We start from the raw sequence: 24,326 nt of genomic DNA, 5'->3' as shown, positions 1-24,326 counted from the left end.
TGTTATATGGTACAGAAACGTGGATTCTGACTAGAGCCCAACAGAGAAGAATTGAGGCCGCTGAGATGAGACTCTTAAGGCCACTAGCAGGATTTAGACTACAGGACCATAAGAGAAACGAAGATATACGTCGAGAACTGAATATCGAGAGTGTAATAACTATAAGTGAAAAATATAGAAATAATTGGTACGACCATATAACAAGAATGCCCAACTACAGGATATCTTTCAGAACATAGTGTTATAGACCTACACGAAGAAGACGAGTGGGAAGACCAAAGAGACGTTGGAGAGACCAGTTTGATGGATAAAATTCTGGAGGCGGAACAGGCCATCGGCCTAAACCTTGAAGTTATTGATGATGATGATGAACATCCATTAATAACATTTGACAATCACTTTACATGATAGAACATACCTGGAACATGACCACCACCGTCACTGAGCGTGCCTGATGCGAGACCGCTAGTTTCTCTATGTTTTGCGCTGGTTTGATTTGTAATCGCCAGTTCTGCAATATTATGCAGTGTATAAGTAGGAAATATAGTCAACAATTTGTCCCGAGCTGCCTCTAATTTCGGAATGTTGCTTCATATATGAAAATAAAATATATAGCATGCCATCCATTAATTTTACTTATCTTATCACAGACCTATACTTTACATTTCTAAGCACAAACATGAATAAAGCATTCAAACCTACACAAAACTGGGTAATGTATTGCACGTACCACTCTGTCCCTAAATCCTTCACACAGCGCGGGATTGTTTCTTCGAGAAACATTCGCACGAGTTGTTTTAAGGTGCGTACACACTTAGCGAACGAACAACGAACGAATGATGAAGCGAAATTTCGTTGTTCGTTCGCTGTTTGGAGCAACGTACAAATCATCACCAAATGATCAGAAAACATTCACGTTCGCCGATTATCCGCAATAATGGCAGACGAAAATATAATTATAGCAAGTACAGCCGTTGTTATTATAGGCAGTTTAATAAAAAGAAAGTTAAAAAACAAAAGACGATGGTGGCAGACGCCACTCCACGATAGTCGCAATCGATATAGAGGCACTGACTTGCTTCATGATTTACGTCGAATGGAATCGGGACAGTTTCACAACTTCTGTCGTATTTCAGAAACAGACTTCGAAATATGTATTACTGTGCAAAATAGGGCCAAAAATTTCCAAGAAAGACACAGGCTGGCGAGAATAAATACCTATTCATGAAAGATTAACATTAACACTTCGATATCTCGCTACTAGAAATTCGTATATAAGTTTAATGTATTTATTCAAAGTGTCGAAACAGCTAATTACCAGGATTGTTCCAGAAGTGTGTACAGCTATAATTGAGGAACTGGAAGATTTTATTGAGGTACGACTGCAAGATGGGAAAGTTTCAGTACACGGATACCTCACTGACAATAAATATCTTAAAATACTGAAAGGAGAGATTTGTCTGTGTTTGTCGAATTCGCATCTTGCTTACGAAAAGACACTTTTCAGTGCCAATAATTCATTTTGTGTGCATAATGTTGGAACTTTGTTTTTTCTGGGCGTGACTTTGTCCAAAAGGAACGACATATGTTTAAACGCGAACCAAGTTGACTCGTACACTTCAACACTCCCAATTCCAGATTTTTTTTGTGGATTTCTGTCTTTCCCTCCGGAATGATGTCAGTGGAGATTCAATTTTCAATTTTCTTTTTGACTTCTGCTCCCTATAATAAACAACAAACATGTATCCACTGAAAACCAATAAACAAAGATAATTTTCAAATTTTGCACGTATTTGACTCGCCTATCTTGCAGCTGAACATCTTTCCAATAGCTTCCCAAATATCACGTTTCTTACTTTATTGTGGTAAGTAGGATGCTTGGGATTCCATAAAGTTTTCTGCTCCCTATATGCGTTAATAAGATTTATAATAGCGTCTTCCGTCCACTCCAGTTTCGACATCCTGTAGGTGAAATTGAACTAAGCGCTGCGTTCTGGTACGAACTGCAAACTAGTGGCAAATCCCATCCACAACGAATACCAACTTCCTTTGATGTACCGACAACCGACGGATCACTTTCGAAGGCAAACCAAACGATCGGTTTGCCTTTGCTGCGACGTACACACGTTCCGATTTCAATCAGCGAATGCATTCGTTTGTCGTTCGTTCGTTAAGTGTGTACGCACCTTTAAACGAAGATTTGGAAGCGATTCAGTTTATGAATCATCGACATTTTACCGAGATGAATCTTAGAGAATTTCAAACCCCTTACCCCAGAGCTTTGCGATACGTTAAATTCTTGTGCGAGGAGATTGGAAACTTTCTCATCTCCATCTTCACACACATTATTATCTTCAAGCGTTTGCCCTGTTAGAGCTCGCTTCGGACAACGTTTCTTCTTATCGAGAACGGAACCAGGTTTTTCGCCAGTTGTTAAATAATTTAACAGGACGCTGTTTAGAACAGGGGTACTCAACCTTATGAATACTGCGGGCCAATATTTAAAAAAAATGTCCTTTTGGAGGGCCGCACACATCCTCCAATAATAAACAGAATTTACACAAATGTCTTACTAATTAGTGATAGCTGTAATTCATAGTAATTAATAATACAAGTCTGTTCAAATAAGTAGATAAGAAATGACGGCTATTTCACGTGCTTGGTAGGTGGGCAGAACGTGGGCGTGGTAAGTGACGTCATAAGTGGTCGTGGCTAAAGTGTGACGTCACAAGTGGGCGTGGCTTAAAGTGTGACGTCATAAAGGAGTGTGACTTAAAGTGTGGCGTCATAAGTGAAGTGACAAAAGTATTACGTCATAAAGTGTAAAGTTAAAGTGTGACGTTATAAGATGTGTGCTAAAATGTGACGTCATAGATTTGGGGCGAGGTGCGGATTTGAAATGCACAAGTGCAGGCATGTAATTGAAGTTGGGGGGGGGGTGACGTAATAATTTGAAATACACAGGTTCATACAAGTTTGTATATTTAATTGTAGTTAGGATGTAAATGGGGTTGGGGATTTGAAATACATAAGTTCATACATGTATGTATATTTAATTGTAGTTGGGGTGGGGGATTTGAAATACACTCTGAACCTTGTCATTGTGGATTGGGGATGGGAATGTTGTTGGTAAAAGAAATCAGTAAAAAATAAAATTATATGTATATATTGATTAAGAAGCAAATACAATACAATGATTATTCAAATACATTTTCAATTAATGAATCCCAGTTCTGACGATGTGTCCACCAAAATTGAAGAACTTTTACATTTTGAAAGGCGCATTCAACATTATTGTCTCTGCAGTGATAGAAGCACATGTTTCTTTTTTAAATACCTTTTTTTAACATAGAGAAGTAGGACAATCCATTTCTTCCAAATTATACACATAACTATTGACAAATTGTTCCAAGAATTTTTTCTTTTCCACACCCTTTGTGTAAACACACTCATAATCATGTGTGATACCATTTAAAATCGATTCCACATCACTCTAATTAACATAATCACTATTCCACAATAGTTCATGGTCATATGTTGTCAGCCAATGCGATGAGTTTGACGACACCGAGTGTGGGGGTAGTTTGAACATAAAAACAGTATTTTTGCCGCAAATTCCCGTGGAGATGGGGAGTTCTTTTAAAATGAAGTTGTTTGTCCCAGGTTCTTGGAAACCTTGAACATCAATTATCATCATGGACGTCCTGAAACAAAATAAAAGCGGTGTAGAATGATACCTAGTGTAAATTGTATAATATAGGAAAAAAAGTAACACGTACTTACATTTTTCCACACCACTGTTTGCATCATGTTTGTGAGAGGTGTATATATCGTGTAGAATAAGGCAATATGCAGTTGTGTGCGCTGCTATATGTACGCTTGTCAATGTAGCAATACGTACATTTACTCGTACAAGTATCAGTTCTAATTGCGGATATATTATGAATGAATGAATGAAGCCACTGTGGCCATGAAGGGCTAGGGCCTCCTATAGGAGGGGAAGCTCGGTTGGTGTGGTTCACATGATGAGCTGTTTCACGTGAACAATATTTACATTCACATTCACTATGTGAGATACACTAGAGTTTGTCAAATTATAGTTCTATATGAGTTTGTTCACTATCTGTCTCCACTCGTTCCTGTTGCGGGCGATGATTGACCAGTTACCTCCCAGCTGCTGCTTGAATATATCTGCCCATCTTCTTCTTGGCCTACCTTGTGTTCTCCTTCCTATGTACGGGTCCCACATGCTGGTTTCTCGCGCCCATCTGCCTTGCTACATGATCACCCCATTGCCACTTCGTCATGAGGGCTTTTTCAGTGATGTTCTCAGGAGCTGTAATTTTCTGTAGTGCCGTGTTGGAGACCTTGTCTTTCAGTGAAACGCCAACTATCTTCCTCTCCATTTTCCTTTGGCATATTTCGATGTTCGTCTTTTGTCTCTCTGTGAGGGCCCAGGTTTGGCAACCATATGTTAGCACAGGGAATATACAGGAGTTAAGAGCCTGCGGTCTCAGTCTACGGTTTATATATTATATTATGACCTTTACAAAATCTTTGGCTTATTGCAGTACATCACCCTCATCAATCCAACTATTCTTTGAGTTAGGAAAACAGTACCACTTTAAATACACCTTCCCAGCCTTCCTCCTCAAAACGTTTTCAACCAAATAAACATCTGGAAAGTTTGTCTTTTGAAGTTCCTCGGTGTAAAACCATCCTGAAATAGGTGCACCGTCTAGATCATGAAGTATGTAAGTCGTAAGTCGTTGGCTGAGTCTTTTGTACTTTTTTCACTTGGAATATTTCAGTACTCCATGATGGTAAATAGCCCTTGGTAAACAGCTTCTTGTACTTTGATATCCTCACTAAATCACCAACTCGAAACTTTAACCTTCCTTCTCGCACTAGCTGTTGCTTGTACGCTGTTTGAAGGAGTTGATTGTTTGTAACATCCATAGGTCCCATCTTTGTAGTTGAATGTGTAGTTGCATTGTACTTCTTAATCAGTTGTGGCAATAGCTCTAACTAGCGGTTCGATCCATGTGTCGTAAACTCTCGAAAAATGTGTGACTTGAGTGTTCTGATGAATCTCTCGGCGATACATGCTTTTTTTTTTTGTAGAAAACACCGAGTAGTTATTGATATTGTAATTTTCCATTACTGATTTAAAATGCTTATTGTAATATTCTTTTCCCCAACCTGTTAGCAAATTTTTCGGACTCTTTACCATTCCTCTTAGCAAGGAGTGCATAGCAGATGTCACTTCTTTGCCAGTTTTATTTTTAAGTTCTTTTGCCCAAGCGTATTTGGAATAAACGTCTATTACCACAAGTATATATTTAAATCCTTTATTTTGTTTAGCATAGGGAATGAGTACAATGAGATAGCTCTGAAAGAAAACCCATAATCCTCTAGTGAAGACATGACGCCTTTGAAAATTTTTGCGAGTCGGTTTATGAAGTCCTCGCGGAATCCTTGTTTTACTCATTCTATGTACCCACCTTCACGCAATTCCTCTTCTATAGCATGGACTTCGTTATCCAAACAAGTATTCCCAGCACTGCGTGATGACATGAGAAGGTCAAGGCGCAACTAATTCGTTTGGATCATCCCAATGTTTCTATTCTATTTTATGATGCCTCACTTTAAGTCACGCCTCTTTATGACGTCACATTTTAAGCCACGCCCACTTGTGACGTCACGCCCACCTCCTACCCCTGTCCACCTGCCAAGCACCTGGAATATCCGTCATTTCTTATCTACTCAAATATATATTTTTTTAATTTTAAGTTAGAAACTTTACTATCGGGCCGCAGCAAACATAGTGGCGAGCCTCGGGTTGTTCACCGCTGGTTTAGAATATTTCATTTCGCTAGAATTCTGACACACCACAAACCATAAGTACGACTGTAAAATGTAGGTTATACAATATGTAATATTTAGAATAATTATCAATCACTTTATCATTATTTATAACCGTAAAACTTGCCAAAACCTGCAGCCATATTTTCATTTATTGTCTTGTATTTATCGCCAACATGCACTTACCTAATAATACATCAACAATTAACGTTTGGCGCCGCGAACATTTTTTCCATCGATACACACTTATATTTTAACATTAATTTACATTGAAAATCGGCATTAGCACAAACACGTGTTCTGTATCGTAGACCTCTGCAATACGATCTAAAATAAGTGCTAAGGAAACGCTCGTTATTTGTTTCCTCATTTTATAAGTGACGACTATGAATTCGACCCTTAATCTTGAAGTTTTTAATAATCAATGTAAAGACGTTCTAAAAAAAATACACAAATGAAGATTCACATATTGGCATTGTGATGTCAGAGAATCTGAGCTCTAAATATGTATGATGAAAGAGTGATGGAGCGGAGAAAAATTCTCTCCGGCGCCGGGATTTGAACCCGGGTTTTCAGCTCTACGTGCTGATGCTTTATCCACTAAGCCACGCCCATACCGTCGGATCCCGGCCAATCAGTCACTCATCTGAGTGCACCTCAACACATGTATGGACTTCGGTCCTGCGTTCATAGACATCTATGACGTAGTGCAGAGGGCGGCCACCAGAGGGAACCCCAGAGATGGAGCTTAATCTGAGACGATTCTAAACGGCGTCGGGATTGTATCCGGCGTGGCTTAGTGGATAAAGCATCAGCACGTAGAGCTGAAAACCCGGGTTCAAATCCCGGCGCCGGAGAGAATTTTTCTCCGCTCCATGACTCTTTCATCATGTGATGACGCAGAATATCTGCATGGAAGTATCATATGTACTTCGGTACATCAATATATATCTAAATATGTAAGCAATCCTGCAGATCATGCCTTCAGGTATATTGCTTATTGTGACTACGACTTACTTCATTTGTAGTATTGTTACTGTTCCGGCTTCACATAAAACTTTGACAATATTCCTCTTTTTCAGAACATAATGGTGTCATTCATCATGAACAGCAACTCAAATATAAGTAACTGCTATACTATTTTTACATTAAAATATGTTTTCCAGTCCTGTATTTATGATACATTGATGAACTATAATTTCCAAGATTTGAAATATAGCATATTTGTTTTCATTTTCCTCAGCAGTATGATAATATTTTTTGAAACTATTCTGACATATTCCAGTATAGTTGATATTTCAAGGTCATCATGCATTTGAACTTGAGTTGTATAAAATCATATCCAGCGATAATTCCGAATGCCTTATTTTTTAACAATTTCAAGTGATGCATAGTAGTTCGGGGAAACAAACTGGCATCTGCCAGTTGGTTGCTTATGTACACTTTGTATAATGTCATTTTACATTTCAAGGATAAATTTATACATAATAGAAGTGGCATAAGTTGTTTCAGACAATTTAGTGCTATATACTTATTTCTTAATATATGATTTTTCTAATTTAGACGTGGGTGAAGAAGAATGGCAAAATATTTAGTTTCCCTTACATATGCTATTTTAAAATTTATGGAGCATTAACAACTGTGGTGGCATTGCTCCACATTTAGAAAATATAATAGCATTTGACTTCATGTTGTTTATTTTAATCCTCCAAGTTTTTGCTCACATCTCTATTAACTGAAGATGTTGCTGTATGTCTACAGCTCTATGCAGATATTATATTTATTTATTGAACCGTAAATATAGTTTGTGCACAATGCTACCTGTAATTTTCGTACAATGTTTCATAAAAATCTGTTCGATAGGAGAGAAGTTATTAAGGGGAGTTGGTCATTATTGCATGCAAAATAATGGTAAAAATAGCCTATCTTCTAGCAATCATAAATATAATAGTCTACTATTTATCAGAGGTCTTTCATTTTTGTTAGCTATGTGTGTATACATATTAAGCTTTAAAATGAAAAAGAATGGTGACTCTAGAGTAAATCTGTATCCTTAAATTAATTTTTTTAATTAAGCACAATTTTTTTTTTATAAATTCACTCCATGTCTGTGATTAGGTACACTCTATTCACTTATTATAACACATATTGAATTGAAAATTTGATCACTTACTGCTAATAGATACTAAAACATACCCTACTAAAATTATTCATATATCTATAATATTATGGGCATAGGGCTTATAGTAATCATCACCGTCAATAAATTAAAAAAAAAATTGAAGATTAGTATAAACCCTATGCCCATAATATTACAGATATTTTAATAATTTTAGTAGGGTATGTTTTAGTATCTGTTAGCAGTAAGTGGCCAAAATTTTAATTCAATGTGTGCTATGATAAGTGAATAGAGTGTACCTAATCACAAATATGTAGTGAATTTATATAAAACATATGTTTAAATTAAAAAATTAATTTAAGGGTAAGATTTACACTAGATTAACCATTCTTTTATCATTTTAAAGTTTAATGTGTATACATGTATCACTAAAAAAAATGAAATAGCTGTGATAAATAGTATTACATTTATGACTGCTTGAAGATAGGCTACTTTTACCATTACTTTGCATGCGATAACGTCCAACTCCCCTTAATTTTGTCTAAACGCACCCGCTATAAAGGGGTAGTTTTTCTTATATAAACGTAATCCAAGTTTGTACACAAAAAATACGTGCCGTCTCTAAGGTCTGTGCAAAGTTTCATAACAATCCGTTAGAATGAAGAGAAGTTGTTAATTTTGTCCAGCTATTAGATTTGCTTTTTGATTCACTGTACGTTTGTTAAGGTTAGATAAAAATGTGTCCAATGTATTTTTAACCTGATGTTCTATGTCATGTGAATAATTTCGCAGGCCTAAAACACTCACACAGTGATTAGAAACTTCCTTATTCCACGATTATTTTCTGTTGTTAAACCAAACATGGAACATTATTGTCAATAATTAATAAACATGGAACAGTTTCCGCCGCGTTACCGTATGCCCCACTATTGAGAAAAAATACAGATAAATACTCAAACTTTAAAACAAGGATTCGACACTCTAAATCAGACGCCTCCAAAAGCGTACTCGCGAGTATGCCCCTGAACGGAACCGAAGTCAGTATGTAGTGAGCCAGCTCCGCCTCACCCATCCCCACCTGTATTGTACTCAATGTTTATGCGCACACGAAGAGCAGTGGCGGACTGCCATTATCATTGTGTTGGTCGGAGTGTTCCACCGTTTCACAATGTATTCTAATCATGACCGTAGTACATTCATGGATTTTTTTTTACTGGGTTATTTTACGACGCTGTATCAACATCTAGGTTATTTAGCGTCTGAATGAAATGAAGGTGATAATGCCGGTGAAATGAGTCCGGGGTCCAGAACCGAAAGTTATCCAGCATTTGCTCGTATTGGGTTGAGGGAAAACCCCGGGAAAAAACCTCAACCAGGTAACTTGCCCCAACCGGGATTCGAACCCGGGTCACCTGGTTTCGCGGCCAGACGCGCTGATCGTTACTCCACAGGTGTGGACACATTCATGGATGAAAAGGAAGAGAAATATATATATATATATATATATATATATATATATTGTGTTAGTGGGTAGAATATGAAATGTTTAATTTGTTCGAAAATTCTTAAGGGCGTGTTAAAATTGAACATGCGATAACACTACTCGAATCTTCACAAAGAATATCATACAATAAAATAACAGGTATGCTGGACTGTAAAAATAATTTATTTTGGGACGTCTGTATAACTGTTGGTTATACATAATAATCAGTATATTACAATACGTTTACACTCAGTTTCGTATGATATACTTATAGTTTCTCGTTTTATTTGAGGTAAAATACAAATATTTTGATAAATTTGAAACAAGAAAATACAAACACAAATCACACACGTATCCTCAGTCTTAAACAAAAAACTTCTTGCTAGCTATGTTCTAACTTCGGATATTGAAAAATCAATGAAGCCCTTTACAGAATGAGCATTTGTAAAATCGTGCATACAGGACGTTACTAAAATACTGTGTCCAGAACAAAGTCACAAGTTTAAGAAAATTAAATTGTCTCCAAACACAGTTCAGAGAAGGATTTGCAAAATTGCAAATGTAATTTAATCTGAAGTCGAAACAACAATTACCTAGTTTGTAGCTTATTCACTTGAATTTGACCAAAGCACATATAGAAATGACAAAGCTCACCTAGCCAATTTTATCCGAGGAATTAATGAACATTTTACTTTGTCTGAATATCTTCTAGATGTAATTACTCTGGAGGAAAATACAACTGGAGAAGATGCTTTTCAGGTACTGAAAGACACCATAGAACAGAAAGGTTGAATTTGCAACGGCTTGTGTCAATAGCAACAGATGGGGCTCCAGCCATGACTGGTAAACGGACAGGATTGGTGGGCAGGCTAAACAAATGGTTGAATGATCAGGGAGTGCCTGTAAATGTAACATATTTGCATTGTTTAATTCACCAGGAAGCACTATGGAGTAAAGTTGTAAGTATGAAATAGATGATGGATGTCGTCGTACGATCGGTCAACACAATTAACGGTTCCTTCCTAAAATATCGCAAATTTCGTAAGCTGTTAAAGCAATTAGGCCTAAGAGAGGAATATGAAGATTAGGTAAGAATTTTATGCATATGCTTATTGTATATATTGTTTCAGTATATCTACATTGTTCATTGAAACTAATTGTTCCCTTTAATTTGCAAGGGAAGAACATTCAGGAGCTGGAAGATGAACTGTTTGTTACTGATTTAACATTCCTTGTTGGTATTTCGGAAAATTTCAACAATTTGAATTGTCATCTGCAAGGACACAATCAGAATATACAGTAATCGACATGTACAATAGTGCTACATGGTTTGTGGCAATGCTAGATGTTTGGAAAGTACAGCTTATGCGAAATGAATTATTCTATTTTCCATGTTTGCATTCGCTCACGAATATTTCCCAATCAAAAGTATAAGCTTCATAATATGTCAAAATAATATACAAACGCATGATATTTCTTATCCTTTTGATGTTATTATTTGTAAACATAAGCAGATCGTTGCCGCGATCCCCCCTGACCGCTCCCATCTGTTGAGGTACGAGTCTCTCCCCCTCCTCTAGCCTTACAGCACACTTTGTTCGGCGGGCAGCATCGAGAGCACGAATGACTATACGCTTTTTGGAGACCTCTGCTCTAAATCATACATGGGCATCGTGCCTCACTTGAGAATTTGTGCCTCACGGACCTTCATAGATTTTATCGCTCTGAGTGACATCATCTTCACAGTCCCCGTTCCTCCCTCACGTAGTTCCTAGGCGTGGGCAGGTTCTATATCAGTTTCATAAGCAATATCAGTGGTGGCATAATGGCATTATCAAAGCAGTGTGTACGCGTTAGAAAACGATTATTTCATGAGAAATGAGAATTGAGAATTTGTGCCTCAAGGAACTTCACAGATTTTATCGCTCTGAGTGACATTATCTTCACAGTTCTCGTTCCTCCCTCACGTAACTCCTAGGCGTGGGCAGGTTCTATATCAGTTTCATAAGCAATATCAGTGGTGGCATAATGGCATTATCAAAGCAGGTGTACGCGTTAGAAAACTATTATTTCATGAGAAATGGGAGGAAGAGTTTTTTTGCTGTTTAGAAGGGGAGAACATACGATGTATGTTATGCTCGAAAATCCTATTAGGCATTAATAAATTTAATATACAATGACATTACTCCTTATGTCATAAAGAACATGCTCAATTAGAAGGTAAGACAAATTAAATGTTATTTTTCGTACTATTCCGAAGAAAATTTATGATCTTAACATTTGCATAGTATACTAAATACGTCATTATACCTTAAACACGCTGCATTAAAAAGTACGAGGAATTAAATGTTGTTTGTATGTCAGTAGCGGCTGGTGGTCAAAATAATGAGTGTGCTACATTCTCTATATCGGCCTACTGTATACACTTATATTGCATTTATCTTAATTTGAGACTCGCCTAGTGACGAAATATGGAGTTCCTTCCTACTGCAGAACTTGTCAATTACCCTGGTGTTAAACGTTAAATCCCTCCATCCTGGACATTATACTCTTTTCTATTGACAGTATTGCAAGAGCAGTGAGGCGATCCTGGGACATAGTGTTCCTTAAAAACGTTTTTATGCGTTTCAAGCAAGAAAAACATCTTTCTGGCTCAGCAGTGGTCATTGGTGTTGTAACCAAAATATTTAACAACTTCGTTACTTCACAGAACGGATCCCGTGAATTGTTGGAGACTATGTTTTGTAACAATTGAACAGCCATCTATATTTCGGAAGTCGGATCTTCCATATAGAACTCCAAGTTGTGTCTTTAACATTCTTTTGTTCAGTACAGTATAGCTGTTGACAGCAACTTCAAGTTCGCGTTCAGGAAAATTATGCAAAAAATTGTCAAAAAATTCGCTGTTCAACAATTTTGTTGCGTCTAGGTAGCTTAAAGATTGGAAACGATGAGTAGTTTCCTGAATTATACGGTTACATACCTCCTTGGCATCAATTTTCTGGGATTCAATTTTCCGTCGCTTGCTGATTGATTCAGGAGGAACCTAAAAAAACTGGTAGATGGCAGCAGCAGTCGAACATTTGAATTACCAAATACATTGTACATAGTTCCGAGTTCCTCCACAAACAAGCATTCTTTCCTTACGCTTTACTTTTGCAATCTCCAAGCTGTGTTGTGTTGAAGCTGACTACAGCACTTCCCCGCGTAAAAATAGCCAATCAGAGCAGTTATTTCAGCTTCGCACATGCGCAATAACTGTCTACATTCTCATGTAAGTTTTGAGTAGCACAACGAACCCCTGAGGCACCAAAGAGCGAAGAGCGAAGACTAAACACTCTATAACGCGTCATGAACATAACAACGGGAAATTGTCAAATGGCAGATCAAATACTATGGTATTGCAAACACTTTATTTGAGCAAAAATTATCATTGTGCTGTAGCACTGTAGCACATAAGGACGGGCCGCCCCTGTTGTATGTATTATTTCCAAAAGAAATTTATTTAAAAAATATCAAATGTGCGTAGAAAACGAAATATGATTTTCTGAAATTATTTTAGGTCAAGAACGTGCAAATCTATTAAGTAATCTTGAGAAACGCCAGAATATTCAAGATAATAAAAATAGACAACGTGATGGAATATTATTGGCTAGTTACGCTATTTCTCGCCTGTGATTTAAATCAATTCAATGATGGAGAAATAGTAAAGAGGTTTATGATTAAAGCTGCCGACTTAATTTGCCAAACTGAATAAAAGTTTTCGAGTCTCTCACGTTAACCAAGCGCTTTCCTAATAATTCGCCACTGACCGCCTTAGCGATTACGATAAGGTGACGCAGGTCACAGCAGTTTATATTTCCCATCCTACTCTGCAGTCTCCTCTCCTAGTAAACAAACTATTTCAAATCGAGTGCCTCACGTAACCGAAAATTGTGCCCAAGTATGCTCTGAATGATACAGTATTAAATGGCAAAAGAATTGCTGTAACTGAACGTGACTGGCCTTACTAAAATTGACTTTATATTTGGAGAACTTAAAAAATTTTTTTTTTTTCAATTGTAATATTAAACCCTACTGTAATTAGAAAAATGCTTTACACACTTGAACTTAAAGTTACATTAGTAAGAACGTACCTGTCTGAACGTATCTATGTTTCAGAACACAATAGGTTTGTTCCAGCACGGTTCAGAATCGATCCTGAACTGCCTGCTCATGCGCAGTCGCTCAGTGTGCGTTCCAACAGAACTAGAAATATTAATATTGAGGAGAAAAATTCGCTCCTCAAATATTAATTGTCAATATTACAGATGTTATTCTGTAGGACAAATTAATAAAAATCTTAATATTCTCACAGCTAGCAGTGCATACGTCTGTACAGGTCACTGTGCACTTAACTGCGGAATCCCGGCCAAAACAAGTCACTCAGCTGAATGCGCTCCTAATACTGGGTGTTCAGTTCAAAATGTGTCTTGGCTCGCTGTATGCCGTCGTGTGGCTAGCTGATGAGCCTAGAGAATTCAATCTTCCTACACTTCCGCAGCTCAGGTGTATAATCTAAGAGGCAGAGAAGTTGGCTAGCAAGTACGGCGTTCATTCTGAAGAGTACGTGCCGATACGTACGGTAACGCCGGTAGTGGCAGGAATGTGAACTGTTTGGAAATACGTACTGTCGGGATATGGGGAGAGGGTTAAGACGATTACTTACGCACTTGTTGACATTAACTTCGACGGTCAACATGGACACGGAGCATTTGATTTGTGTTGTGGAATGTTACCGTACGCAACCGATGATAACAAATACCCTGCGTACGACTTGCCCGCGCAAAACACAGTTCGAAAGAGGTTATGGTAGCACACAGACCGTACAGACCGCCATCTGTTGCTACGACGTTCAAGTTATACCGTACACGTTCTCAAGTTCAGATTGAAGAACGCCTTAAATAATAGGCAACTTCTCTAACATATAAGCTGAAACTCGCATCAAATCGGTGACCCAACAACAGTGACGTCATGACACACTTTGAAATGAACACCCAGTATAATGGCAGTTGACTTGGACATAATGTCAACATATATGCCTAACTTGGAGTCAGGCCACAAAGGGAAACATTGAAGGAGGAGGGTTCGATCCGGTGCTGTGGATTGAATTCGGCCTAGCTCAGTGGTCAGAGCGCTTGGTACGTAGAACCAAGGACCCGGGTTCGATCCCCGGCGCCGGAGAAATTTTTCTCCTCAAATATTAATTGTCAATATTACAGATGTCATTCTGTAGGACCAATTAATAAAATCTTAATATTAAGACTAGAACTGATTCCGATCCGATTCTGAACTCCCGGTTCCCTTTTCCAACGTGCTTTAGAACTCGTTCGGAACGAGTGAAATTGGTTCTAGATTAAGAACAGGAACTGGGAATTCTGAACTGTTGACGCATGCGCAGATGGTTTAATCTGAAGTTAAGGTTAAAATGCTAATAGATGGCGTGGCAAACATACGCCTATATTTGCTCAAAACGTTTCGATTGTGAAAATCATTAAAATTAAGTTGTATTTTATCATGACATGCTCCATTAGGTACATTCACCGTAGGCCTACTGTACCGCCACTTATGCAGTGAGCGCCAGACATTTGAACTCCCTCCGTACAAGGCTATATTTCTCGATAAATTCAGCGTGACAAAAATGCGAAACCTGCTTATTACTATAAAATTATTTGCAGTTGTAAATCTATATATATATATATATATATATATATATATATATATATATATAATTTGAACCGGTAATGGAAATTACGGGAAAACGGCAGAACGATTTTTAATAAATGACCCCTCATTTTGAAACTTGGAACCTAAAGTTTTTCAGAAAAATAGTAGTTTTCAGTGAAATGTCAATTTTCCTACATCATTTTCCTATTTTCCAAAATCCATCTTTTGTCAGTTTTGAGGACTAATTAATTGCATTTCAGAATAAAACAAAACATTTACTTACTTATTGGCTTTTAAGGAACCCTGAGGTTCATTGCCGCCCTCACATAAGCCCGCCATTGGTCCCTATCCTGAGCAAGATTAATCCAGTCCCTACCATCATATCCCACCTCCCTCAAATCCATTTTAATATTATCTTCCCATCTACGTCTCTGGCCTCCCAACTAACACTCTATATGCATTTCTGGATTCGCCCATTACAAAACACACACTACAATAAACAATAGACTATTACACGAAGGCCATGACCTGCAGGATTGCTGACATATCTTGAGCAAATCAGAGCAAGCTACGAAAGCAAATTCTGTGACATCATATTGACAACAATATGTAGATCTTCATTTGTGTAATTCTTTATAACGTCTCTATAATTGGTTATTAAAAACTTACATGGGTTACTAAATAGTAGGCCTAATATGTGGTACAAGAGCGGTATGTTGAAGTTTTCATGTTCGAGGAAAAGTTTGAAAAAGCGAAATGTAGTTGAGCTTTTTTAATTTCCGAGAATTGAAAGAAAACATACGGCTTGTGTATCGTACATTATTTTGTGCGAAGATCGTTTATTACATACCTGAAAGAGGAATTTCTAATTAGTTGCAATGAAATCTCCATCTTGGTTTCGGTTCAATGACGGCAAATTTGCAAAACAAAAATATCTATCTTCAACATTATTGCTTTAAAATGTTTTCTGTGTTTACTATACTCCAGCAGGCCGTGATATACGTCTGTCTTCCCCCCCCCCCAGTCTATGATAGGTCTGGAATCTTGTTTATTTTTTCACGGCTTCCTTAATGTTACTTGCATCACGAATGCAGTAACTTTAGTGGAGTTGTAGAGTTTACTTAATTTTTGCAAATATTTAAAAACAATAATTAACAGCGCAATTTAGGTGAAATTGCAGTGGTAAGTTTCCAATTTATAATTATTACTATATTGAACGTCTCTAAAAATAATATGTTAAAAGCCTAAAGCAGTAAAATCAATATGTCACTTAAGCGGTAAGAAGAGGGAAATTGATATGTGTGTTAGGTTGGGAATACTGAATGTGGAATTTTAGACTTTCCGCGGATTGGTTTTGTGCGGAAACCAAACAAATACGCACGATCTCGCACAAAATAATTTACAGGTCTGATTCTGTGATGTGTAATTTTCTGAGTACAGCTGTGTATTGGCTGAGTACAGCTGTGTATTGGATATTAAAACCTACGAAACTTGGGGTGGTTGGATGACATTATCACCATTAAAAGTGAATTATTATTATAGTTAATGCCATGATACGAGTATTTGTCACTAATATACATATTAATGATAGAGCCTATTGATGATATGAAACACAAACCTTTTGGGGTTAGCCTATATAAGTAGACGTAGAGAATATCTTAAATTAGATCTTCATTTCTATAATTTACTGAGTGACGAATGTATAATATGTACATATATGTTACTGAAAACTACATAACTTAAGTTAAAATTTTTTTGTTATTAAAAGTGAAATATTTTTATAGTTATTAATCAAGTGGTGTGGGCCTTTTTCATATAATTAATGGCGATGTGGTGTGGATATTTATATGTGTGATTCTCTTCAGTATTGTCTGGAGAGAGCGCAAAAATTACAGTTGCTAAGAAAAGACCAAAAGGTATTACTTACTGATAAAATAAGAGGCCTACAAGATTTTGTAGTTCCCGATCATTTCAGTAAGATCTCTTAGCAGAATAAAATGATTCTACCCTCTACATTTCAAGGCAGTTCACGAAACATGGAGAAGCTATACCAAGATCCTAATGTCTATTGTTCGAAAGCATGGCAAATCTGACATTTTGTTAATTCTCATCTACAATCCACAATGCCAATGACTTGAAATAGATACTCCTGCTTTACTCCCACATGAAAAATCCACTGATCGTCCTGACATTATTACTTGCGTTTTAAACTCAAAAACTGAAGATGGATAGGTTCAAGAAAAAGTATTTGGCATAAAAAGCTATTCTAAGAGAGTGTTTCATTATTATGGAAGCATGGTACCTACGTTGGTCCAAGGTTATACAATAGAATAATTCATAAATATCCAGATTTGCAAAATTTTAGAATCAGGAATTTCAAAAATAGCGTTAGGAATTTAATTTTTAAAGAATATATATTGATTTAATATGTATATTTATTTGTATGACTTAAATTGTTAAAATTGAAATTGTATTTTTAAATTTAATTTAATCCTGTATTTTTTTTTCTTGACCCAGTTTGTGTCAAAAAATTATCCTTGTGTTTGTCTTTGTGTTTAGATATCTCCCTGAGCACGAGTTATTTACTCCTTCAGGGAAGAACTAAGATTGTATTTCTGTCAATGTTATTTTATTAACAATAAACAACAATAAACAATAAATAACTTTTAAAATGACTGATAGGCCTATTCTTCATTTAAAATAAACCTGAAAAATTTTTATTTGAACTTCTAACGAACTTAGTTTGCAGCATTTGCTGCATAAGCCACTAGTACATCATATAATTAATGACTGTAATGTCCCAGGAAGACAAATGTAATAAATTTAGCATTTCAAATCCTGCATTTTGGAAATTGGCAGGTATTTTGCAATCTGATGTCACTTCAATTTCATTTCCTCGCCTCTTGTTAACTCATGACGTAGGCCCTACAACAGCGCACCGGCAGGTTTTGCATAAATTTCCAATCAAGTGTCGGGATGGTCATAATTAAGATCCGGGATTTGCGCAGCTTAGCATGGGAACCAGTGCTGATGCTGTCGTAGCACACATTCAGTTCAAACAGAACTTTCAACTTGCTTCACGTACGGTACATAATTTTGCCATGTAAGAAGTTCGGAAATCCACCGGCGCGGTTCAAGCGCTAGGCTGATCCAGAGCTGCGATCGGTTTTGAGTTCGATTCTCGGTTGGACTTATTACATTATTATTATTATTATTATTATTATTATTATTATTATTATTATTATTTTAGTTTTCCCGAACTGCAAAGTGAAAGTCAGGTAATATATGGCGAATCCTCGGCCTCATCTCGTCAAATACCACCTCGCTATCACAATCCCATCGACGCTAAATAACCTAGTAGTTGATAAAGCGTCGTTAAGTAACAGACTGAAATTAAAACAACTTCTTCCTTATTATTCTAGTTGTTGATATAGTGGGAGTAAATTTAGTCACATAAGTCCCCACTAGAAAGCGCCACTTTCCACGAGTTGTTTGCATATGCTGTTGGAATGCGTAGTGTGGTGAATGGTGAGGCTTAGTCAGGCAAAACAGTCGGTACGCAACTCATACCATCACGGGTGCATCGAAGCCCATCAGTCTTAATATTTAGGGATGCTCCATGTGTCGACCGACAAGTACCTCTATACTTAGGCCTATATCACAGTCTAGTATATACAGTAACGAAGCTCAATACGTAGTAAATATGCATCCATAGATAGTTGCTAACCACTAGGATCGCCACTATCGCCTCATTATAGACAATGCGAAATAGTACCGGCACAGTCTATTGTTCCTAGTACCCTCATAAACTCAAGCTTCGTGACTGTATATACTAGACTGTGCTCATACCCCATGTTCTTTTGTTTTGTCAATAAACGAATGCAGCCATGTATTAAAGAAAATAAATAAATATCCACGATAATATTACAACCAAACGTCATTAAATTTTTAAAATCATTTCTTAAAGTCTAAATGAATATTACAAGAGAATGGGAGCTTCTGGTACTTGTTTCTGTATATCCATGAGGTCATCAAAATGTAGCGAGTTTAATCCTCAAGGCATAGATAAACGATGTAGGTCATGTCTGTTGTTGACATTGGGTATTCTTCTTTTGTTTTGTCAACAAATGAATGCAGTCGTATATTAAAAGCAAGAAATAAATGCCAACCAAATTTAATTTAATTTCTTAAAATATCTTTAAGGCGAAATGAATAGGCCTATTACAACAGAGATTTACAAATTAATTCTTCAAACTTACTTCCGCACAAGAGTTTTAGTTGAAAAGCAGTACTCTTATCACATGAATTAATTTCTGGCCAATTGGTGACAATTCCAGCAACTTTAACGACGAAACTTTCTTTGAATTTTTAACAAGTAAATTCAACATTTTTTTGTTTATATTATTGTTTTTCCGTTGTTGGTAACTCTGTAGCATCTGTTAGATCATCTAACTTAGATGCTTTATTGTTGTGCTAACAGATGGAGTTACTTGTCTACAATGTGACGCTGAAACGTGTGTTCAGGTTACTGAACAGCGACAGTCCTGATGTATTTTTATATTTGTGATGGTTGGTTAATTAATATTAACCCGGCACACTCACATTCTTATAAATTTCCAGACTCTAGACACCCAGGGAATTCTTCTTCTTCAAGAAAAATTCACCGAAGCCCGGGAATCGAACCCGGGACCTCCTGATCTGGAAGCCAGCATGCTAACCAACAGACCACGGAGGCAGTCTTTCTTGTTTATGTGACAAAATAATAAACGTTTTAAAAGCCGTCAAATCAGATATTCGAAAGTATCACTAATGATTGAATAATGAATCAGTAAAATGGTCTGTCTTATGGTGGGCTAGGCAAACAAATCTACGATGTCGTAAACGTAAAAATAGTTGCATTTCAATGTGTTTTAAGTGAGTGTGATTCAATTTTTTTCCGCTAGAACCCTGATAAAGTTCTGTTGTATGTTAAAGTTCATCTCTTCTCAATTTTTATCAACGAAATTAACTCGCTTCTCCAGAATTTGAATTATAATAGACGATGGCTAAGTATATACTAATATCAACTCATGAAGAAATAAAAGGCCAGCTAGATATAAAACCTTTGTGCGAGATCGTGCGTATTTGCTTGGTTTCCGCACAAAACCAATCCGCGGAAAGTCTAAAATTCCACATTCAGTATTCCCAACCTAACACACACAACAATTTCCCTCTTCTTACCGCTTAAGTGACATATTCATTTTACTGCTTTAGGCTTTTAACATATTATTTTTAGAGACGTTCAATATAGTAATAATTATAAATTGGAAACTTACCACTGCAATTTCACCTAAATTGCACTGTTAATTATTGTTTTTAAATATTTGCAAAAATTAAGTAAACTCTACAACTCCACTAAAGTTACTGCATTCGTGATGCAAGTAACATTAAGGAAGCCGTGAAAAAAACAACAAGATTCCATAAACTGGGGGGAAAAAAAAGACAGACGTATATCACGGCCTGCTAGAGTATAGTAAACACAGAAAACATTTTAAAGCAACAATGTTGAAGATAGATATTTTTGTTTCGCAAATTTGCCGTCATTGAACAGAAACCAAGATGGAGATTTCATTGCAACTAATTAGAAATTCCTCTTTCAGGTATGTATTAAACGATCTTCGCACAAAATAATGTACGATACACGAGCGGTATGTTTTCTTTCCATTCTCGGAAATTAAAAATGCTCAACTACGTTTCGCTTTTTCAAACTTTTCCTCGAACATGAAAACTTCAACATACCGCTCTTGTAACGTATATTACTATTATGTTGAAGAAGAAGACACTGAAAAAGAAGTTGTCCATCGCTGTGCAGCAACGGTTAGCATGCTTGACTGTGAAACGAGCGGACCCGGATTCAAACCCTGGTTGGGAGAAGTTACCTGGTTGAGGTTTTTTCCTGGGTTTTCCTTCAACCCATTAAGAGCAAATCCTGGGTAAATTTTCGACGCTGTACCCTGGACTCATTTCGCTGGTATTATCACCTTCATCTCACTCAGACGCTAGATAACCGTAGTAACTGACAAAACGTCGTAAAATAAGAAGGAAAAAAAAGTTTAAGGTTGTCCTAAACAGAACCTTGTCTCGAATGCCGTGACCACAAGTCTTTGCAAAGCTCCGTCTCCAGAAGAAGGACCATACCTCCCTCTTGGCATGGCCTACTTAGTTGCTTGTTTATGCCAGGTTGTCAAGGAAACTCCTCCAGTGCAAGGGTTAAGAGAAAAAGCTGCTAATCTAGTTTGCCGCTCTCTGACAGCCGCCGTCTTGCAAAGACTTGTCACAGCGGCGCAATCGAATTAATGGCGTGTGTACCCACCTGCAGAGAGCTGGAGCAACTGTCGAGAAGCAAGGATCACGCCACTGGCTCCCGCACTTCCATCGGCCACCATTTCTTTCAATCTCAGCTACAAATATGTATACGGGTATTGTGGTAGCTAAGGCCCAGTATTGAGTCACATTTCACACAAATTAGGTAAGCAGTGACTAGAAGCTCAAAGCTGTGGAATGGAGCAGGCGGTGGTTCGTGTTCCTTGTGTATAATATATGTAGTTGATACAATAAATTGTACACAGTTGTAAACAATGCTGTCATTCTTTACATTATGGACCTATTGCAAACACTATGCAGCATATAATGTATATACAGTATATTATTATAATGAATAGAAAAATTTAGGAAAATTATACTAAGAAATCCGAAATGGAAATGCAAATTGCATAAAAACAAAATCATATATTAGTTATATTTAGATGAAATTAAGACAAATCAGACTTTCACTTCAACATCAACACGAATAAAAATAATAAAAAAATGCAGGGAAATAAATGAATAAATAAATAAATAAGTAAGTAAATAAATAAATAAATAAACAAATAAATAAGTAAATGTCAGTAAATAAGTAAAAAATTGAATAAGTAAATAAATGAATAAATAAATAAATATACAAATAAATAAATAAATAAATGTCAGTAAATAAATGAATAACTAACTAACTAAATAAATTTCAATAAATAAGTAAAAAATTGAATAAGTAAATAAATGAATAAATAAATATAGCAGTAAATAAATACATAAATAAATAAATGTCAGTAAATAAGTAAAAATTTGAAGTAAATAAATGAATAAATAAATAATAAATTAAATAAAAATAAATAAATAACTAAATAATTAAATAAATAAATAACTAAATAGGCTAAATAAATATGTAAATAAATAATTAACTAAATACATAAATAACTAACTAAATAAATAACTAAATAAATAAATAAATGTCAGTAAATAAGTAAAAAACTTAATAAGTAAATAAATGAATAAATAAATGAATGAATCAATAAATAAATAAATTCAGTAAATAAGTAAAGAATTGAATAAGTAAATAAATGAATAAATGAATTGAATAAGTAAATAAATGAATAAATAAATAAATATATAAATAATTAACTAAATAAATAAATAATTAAATAACTAAATAAATAAATAAATATATAAGTAAATAATTAACTAAATACATAAATAACTAAATAACTAAATAAATAACTAAATAAATAAATAACTAAATAAATAAATATATAAATAAATAATTAACTAAATACATAAATAACTAACTAAATACCTAAATAAATAAATAAATGTCAGTAAATAAGTAAATAATTAAATAAGTAAATAAATGAATAAATAAATGAATAAATAAATAAATAAATGTCAGCAAATAAGTAAATAAATGAATAAATAAATAAATAAATGTCAGCAAATAAGTAAAGAATTAAATAAGTAAATAAGTGAATAAATAAATAAATAAATAAATAAGTAAATGTCAGTAAATAAGTAAAGAATTAAATAGGTAAATAAATAAATAAATAAATAAATAAATGAATAAATAAATAAATAAATGTCAGTAAATAAGTAAAAAATTGAATAAATAAATAAATAAATGTCACTAATTAAGTGAAGAATTGTTGTTCTTTAGTCAACTGTCCGAAGACAGATCTGAACTTCACAAGTGATACCAACAAGTCACCACTCATGAGGCAACTAAGCCAGAAGATAATGGGCTAGAGTGTCCAGTTTCTTTCCCCCTCCATTGAAGAATTGAATAACAGACAGAATAACTCAACCAGGTAATCACCCCAAGCGGGAATCGAACCCACGTCCTAACGCAAGTCTGGATGAAAAGGCAAGCGTCTCTGCCGACTGAGCTGCTGTGTACGTCCGTGGGAAGTTTCCTTAAGGATCGTCCCGACATTTGCCTTAAAGCCTTAGGAAAAACAAATGAGACCGCATCGACAACGGACGAGAAATTTGTGCCCCGGTGCGGTGTGCTGGGTTTACTGAGAGAGCGACTTGGGCTGAGCGCGATGCCGAAGGCGCGATGACGAGAACCAACTTGGCAGCAATATAGCAATTTCTTCAAGGAGAATGTATCCCCCATTACCAGAGTGCTGCACTCTGCCTGATCAACTCTCCGCGGGCACGAATCGTGTGATGAGCCGTCACAACTGATCAAGGAACTGTGCCGTGCAATTAAAAGCGAACCTCACACTTCGGTGAGTGATCTGGGCATTAGATCTTTCCGAAGTCTTACGAGAACAGCTTAAATTACTGTTGCAGTGTGCACACACGATTTCCGGGTTGTTTCAGCGGATGCAGGCTGGCAATATAGGACAAATCGAATACGCGATGTTGACCTCACGGAGCTCGTCACTTGTTATACAGTGTGTCTCACTCACTACCGAACACGACATTTATTTTAATAATTCCAATACTAATGAAGATATTGCAATGAAATTTGAAGACGACTTGGCTCATTCTGCGAGAAACGTGGTGACATCATAACAGATGCTGGAAGTGTCTGCCATTTGCATCCAGGCAAGATTGAATTCTTAATAAGTATTTAATGAATTTCAATCTTAAGGCATATAAACTTGCAAATGTTTATTTGCTATTTAATAACAATATATGAACGTTTTCGCCGTTTAGGGCATCTTCAGATATAACAAATCATATTATCTGGACCTATAATAACATATTACGCAAATAACAAGGAAAATAGAGAACAATATATGTGATACATGAAATTCATTAGCTTTATGTAGATATAACATGATACAGGATGAATAT

General features: G+C 36.0%; 1 protein-coding gene across 2 annotated transcripts in view; it reads right to left on the bottom strand.

Annotated features, from left to right (window-relative positions):
* The window catches only part of LOC138711203 (acyl-CoA synthetase short-chain family member 3, mitochondrial), a 330,810-nt gene that overhangs the window by 177,403 nt on the left and 129,081 nt on the right, over positions 1-24,326 (bottom strand). Inside the window, exon 1 of one of the 2 annotated variants that reach the window (XM_069842585.1) lies at positions 419-509. The exons of the other annotated variant lie outside the window; for it this stretch is intronic. Within the exon in view, the coding sequence (XP_069698686.1) occupies positions 419-427 (9 nt within the window). The 5' untranslated portion in view covers positions 428-509. Of the gene's footprint in view, positions 1-418; positions 510-24,326 lie in introns of those variants that run through there. 2 annotated transcript variants of the gene reach the window in all.

This window comes from Periplaneta americana, chromosome 12 (assembly GCF_040183065.1).
Source record: "Periplaneta americana isolate PAMFEO1 chromosome 12, P.americana_PAMFEO1_priV1, whole genome shotgun sequence".
In the NCBI taxonomy this organism is placed as follows: domain Eukaryota; kingdom Metazoa; phylum Arthropoda; class Insecta; order Blattodea; family Blattidae; genus Periplaneta; species Periplaneta americana.
This window is presented reverse-complemented; position numbering and strand designations above follow the sequence as displayed.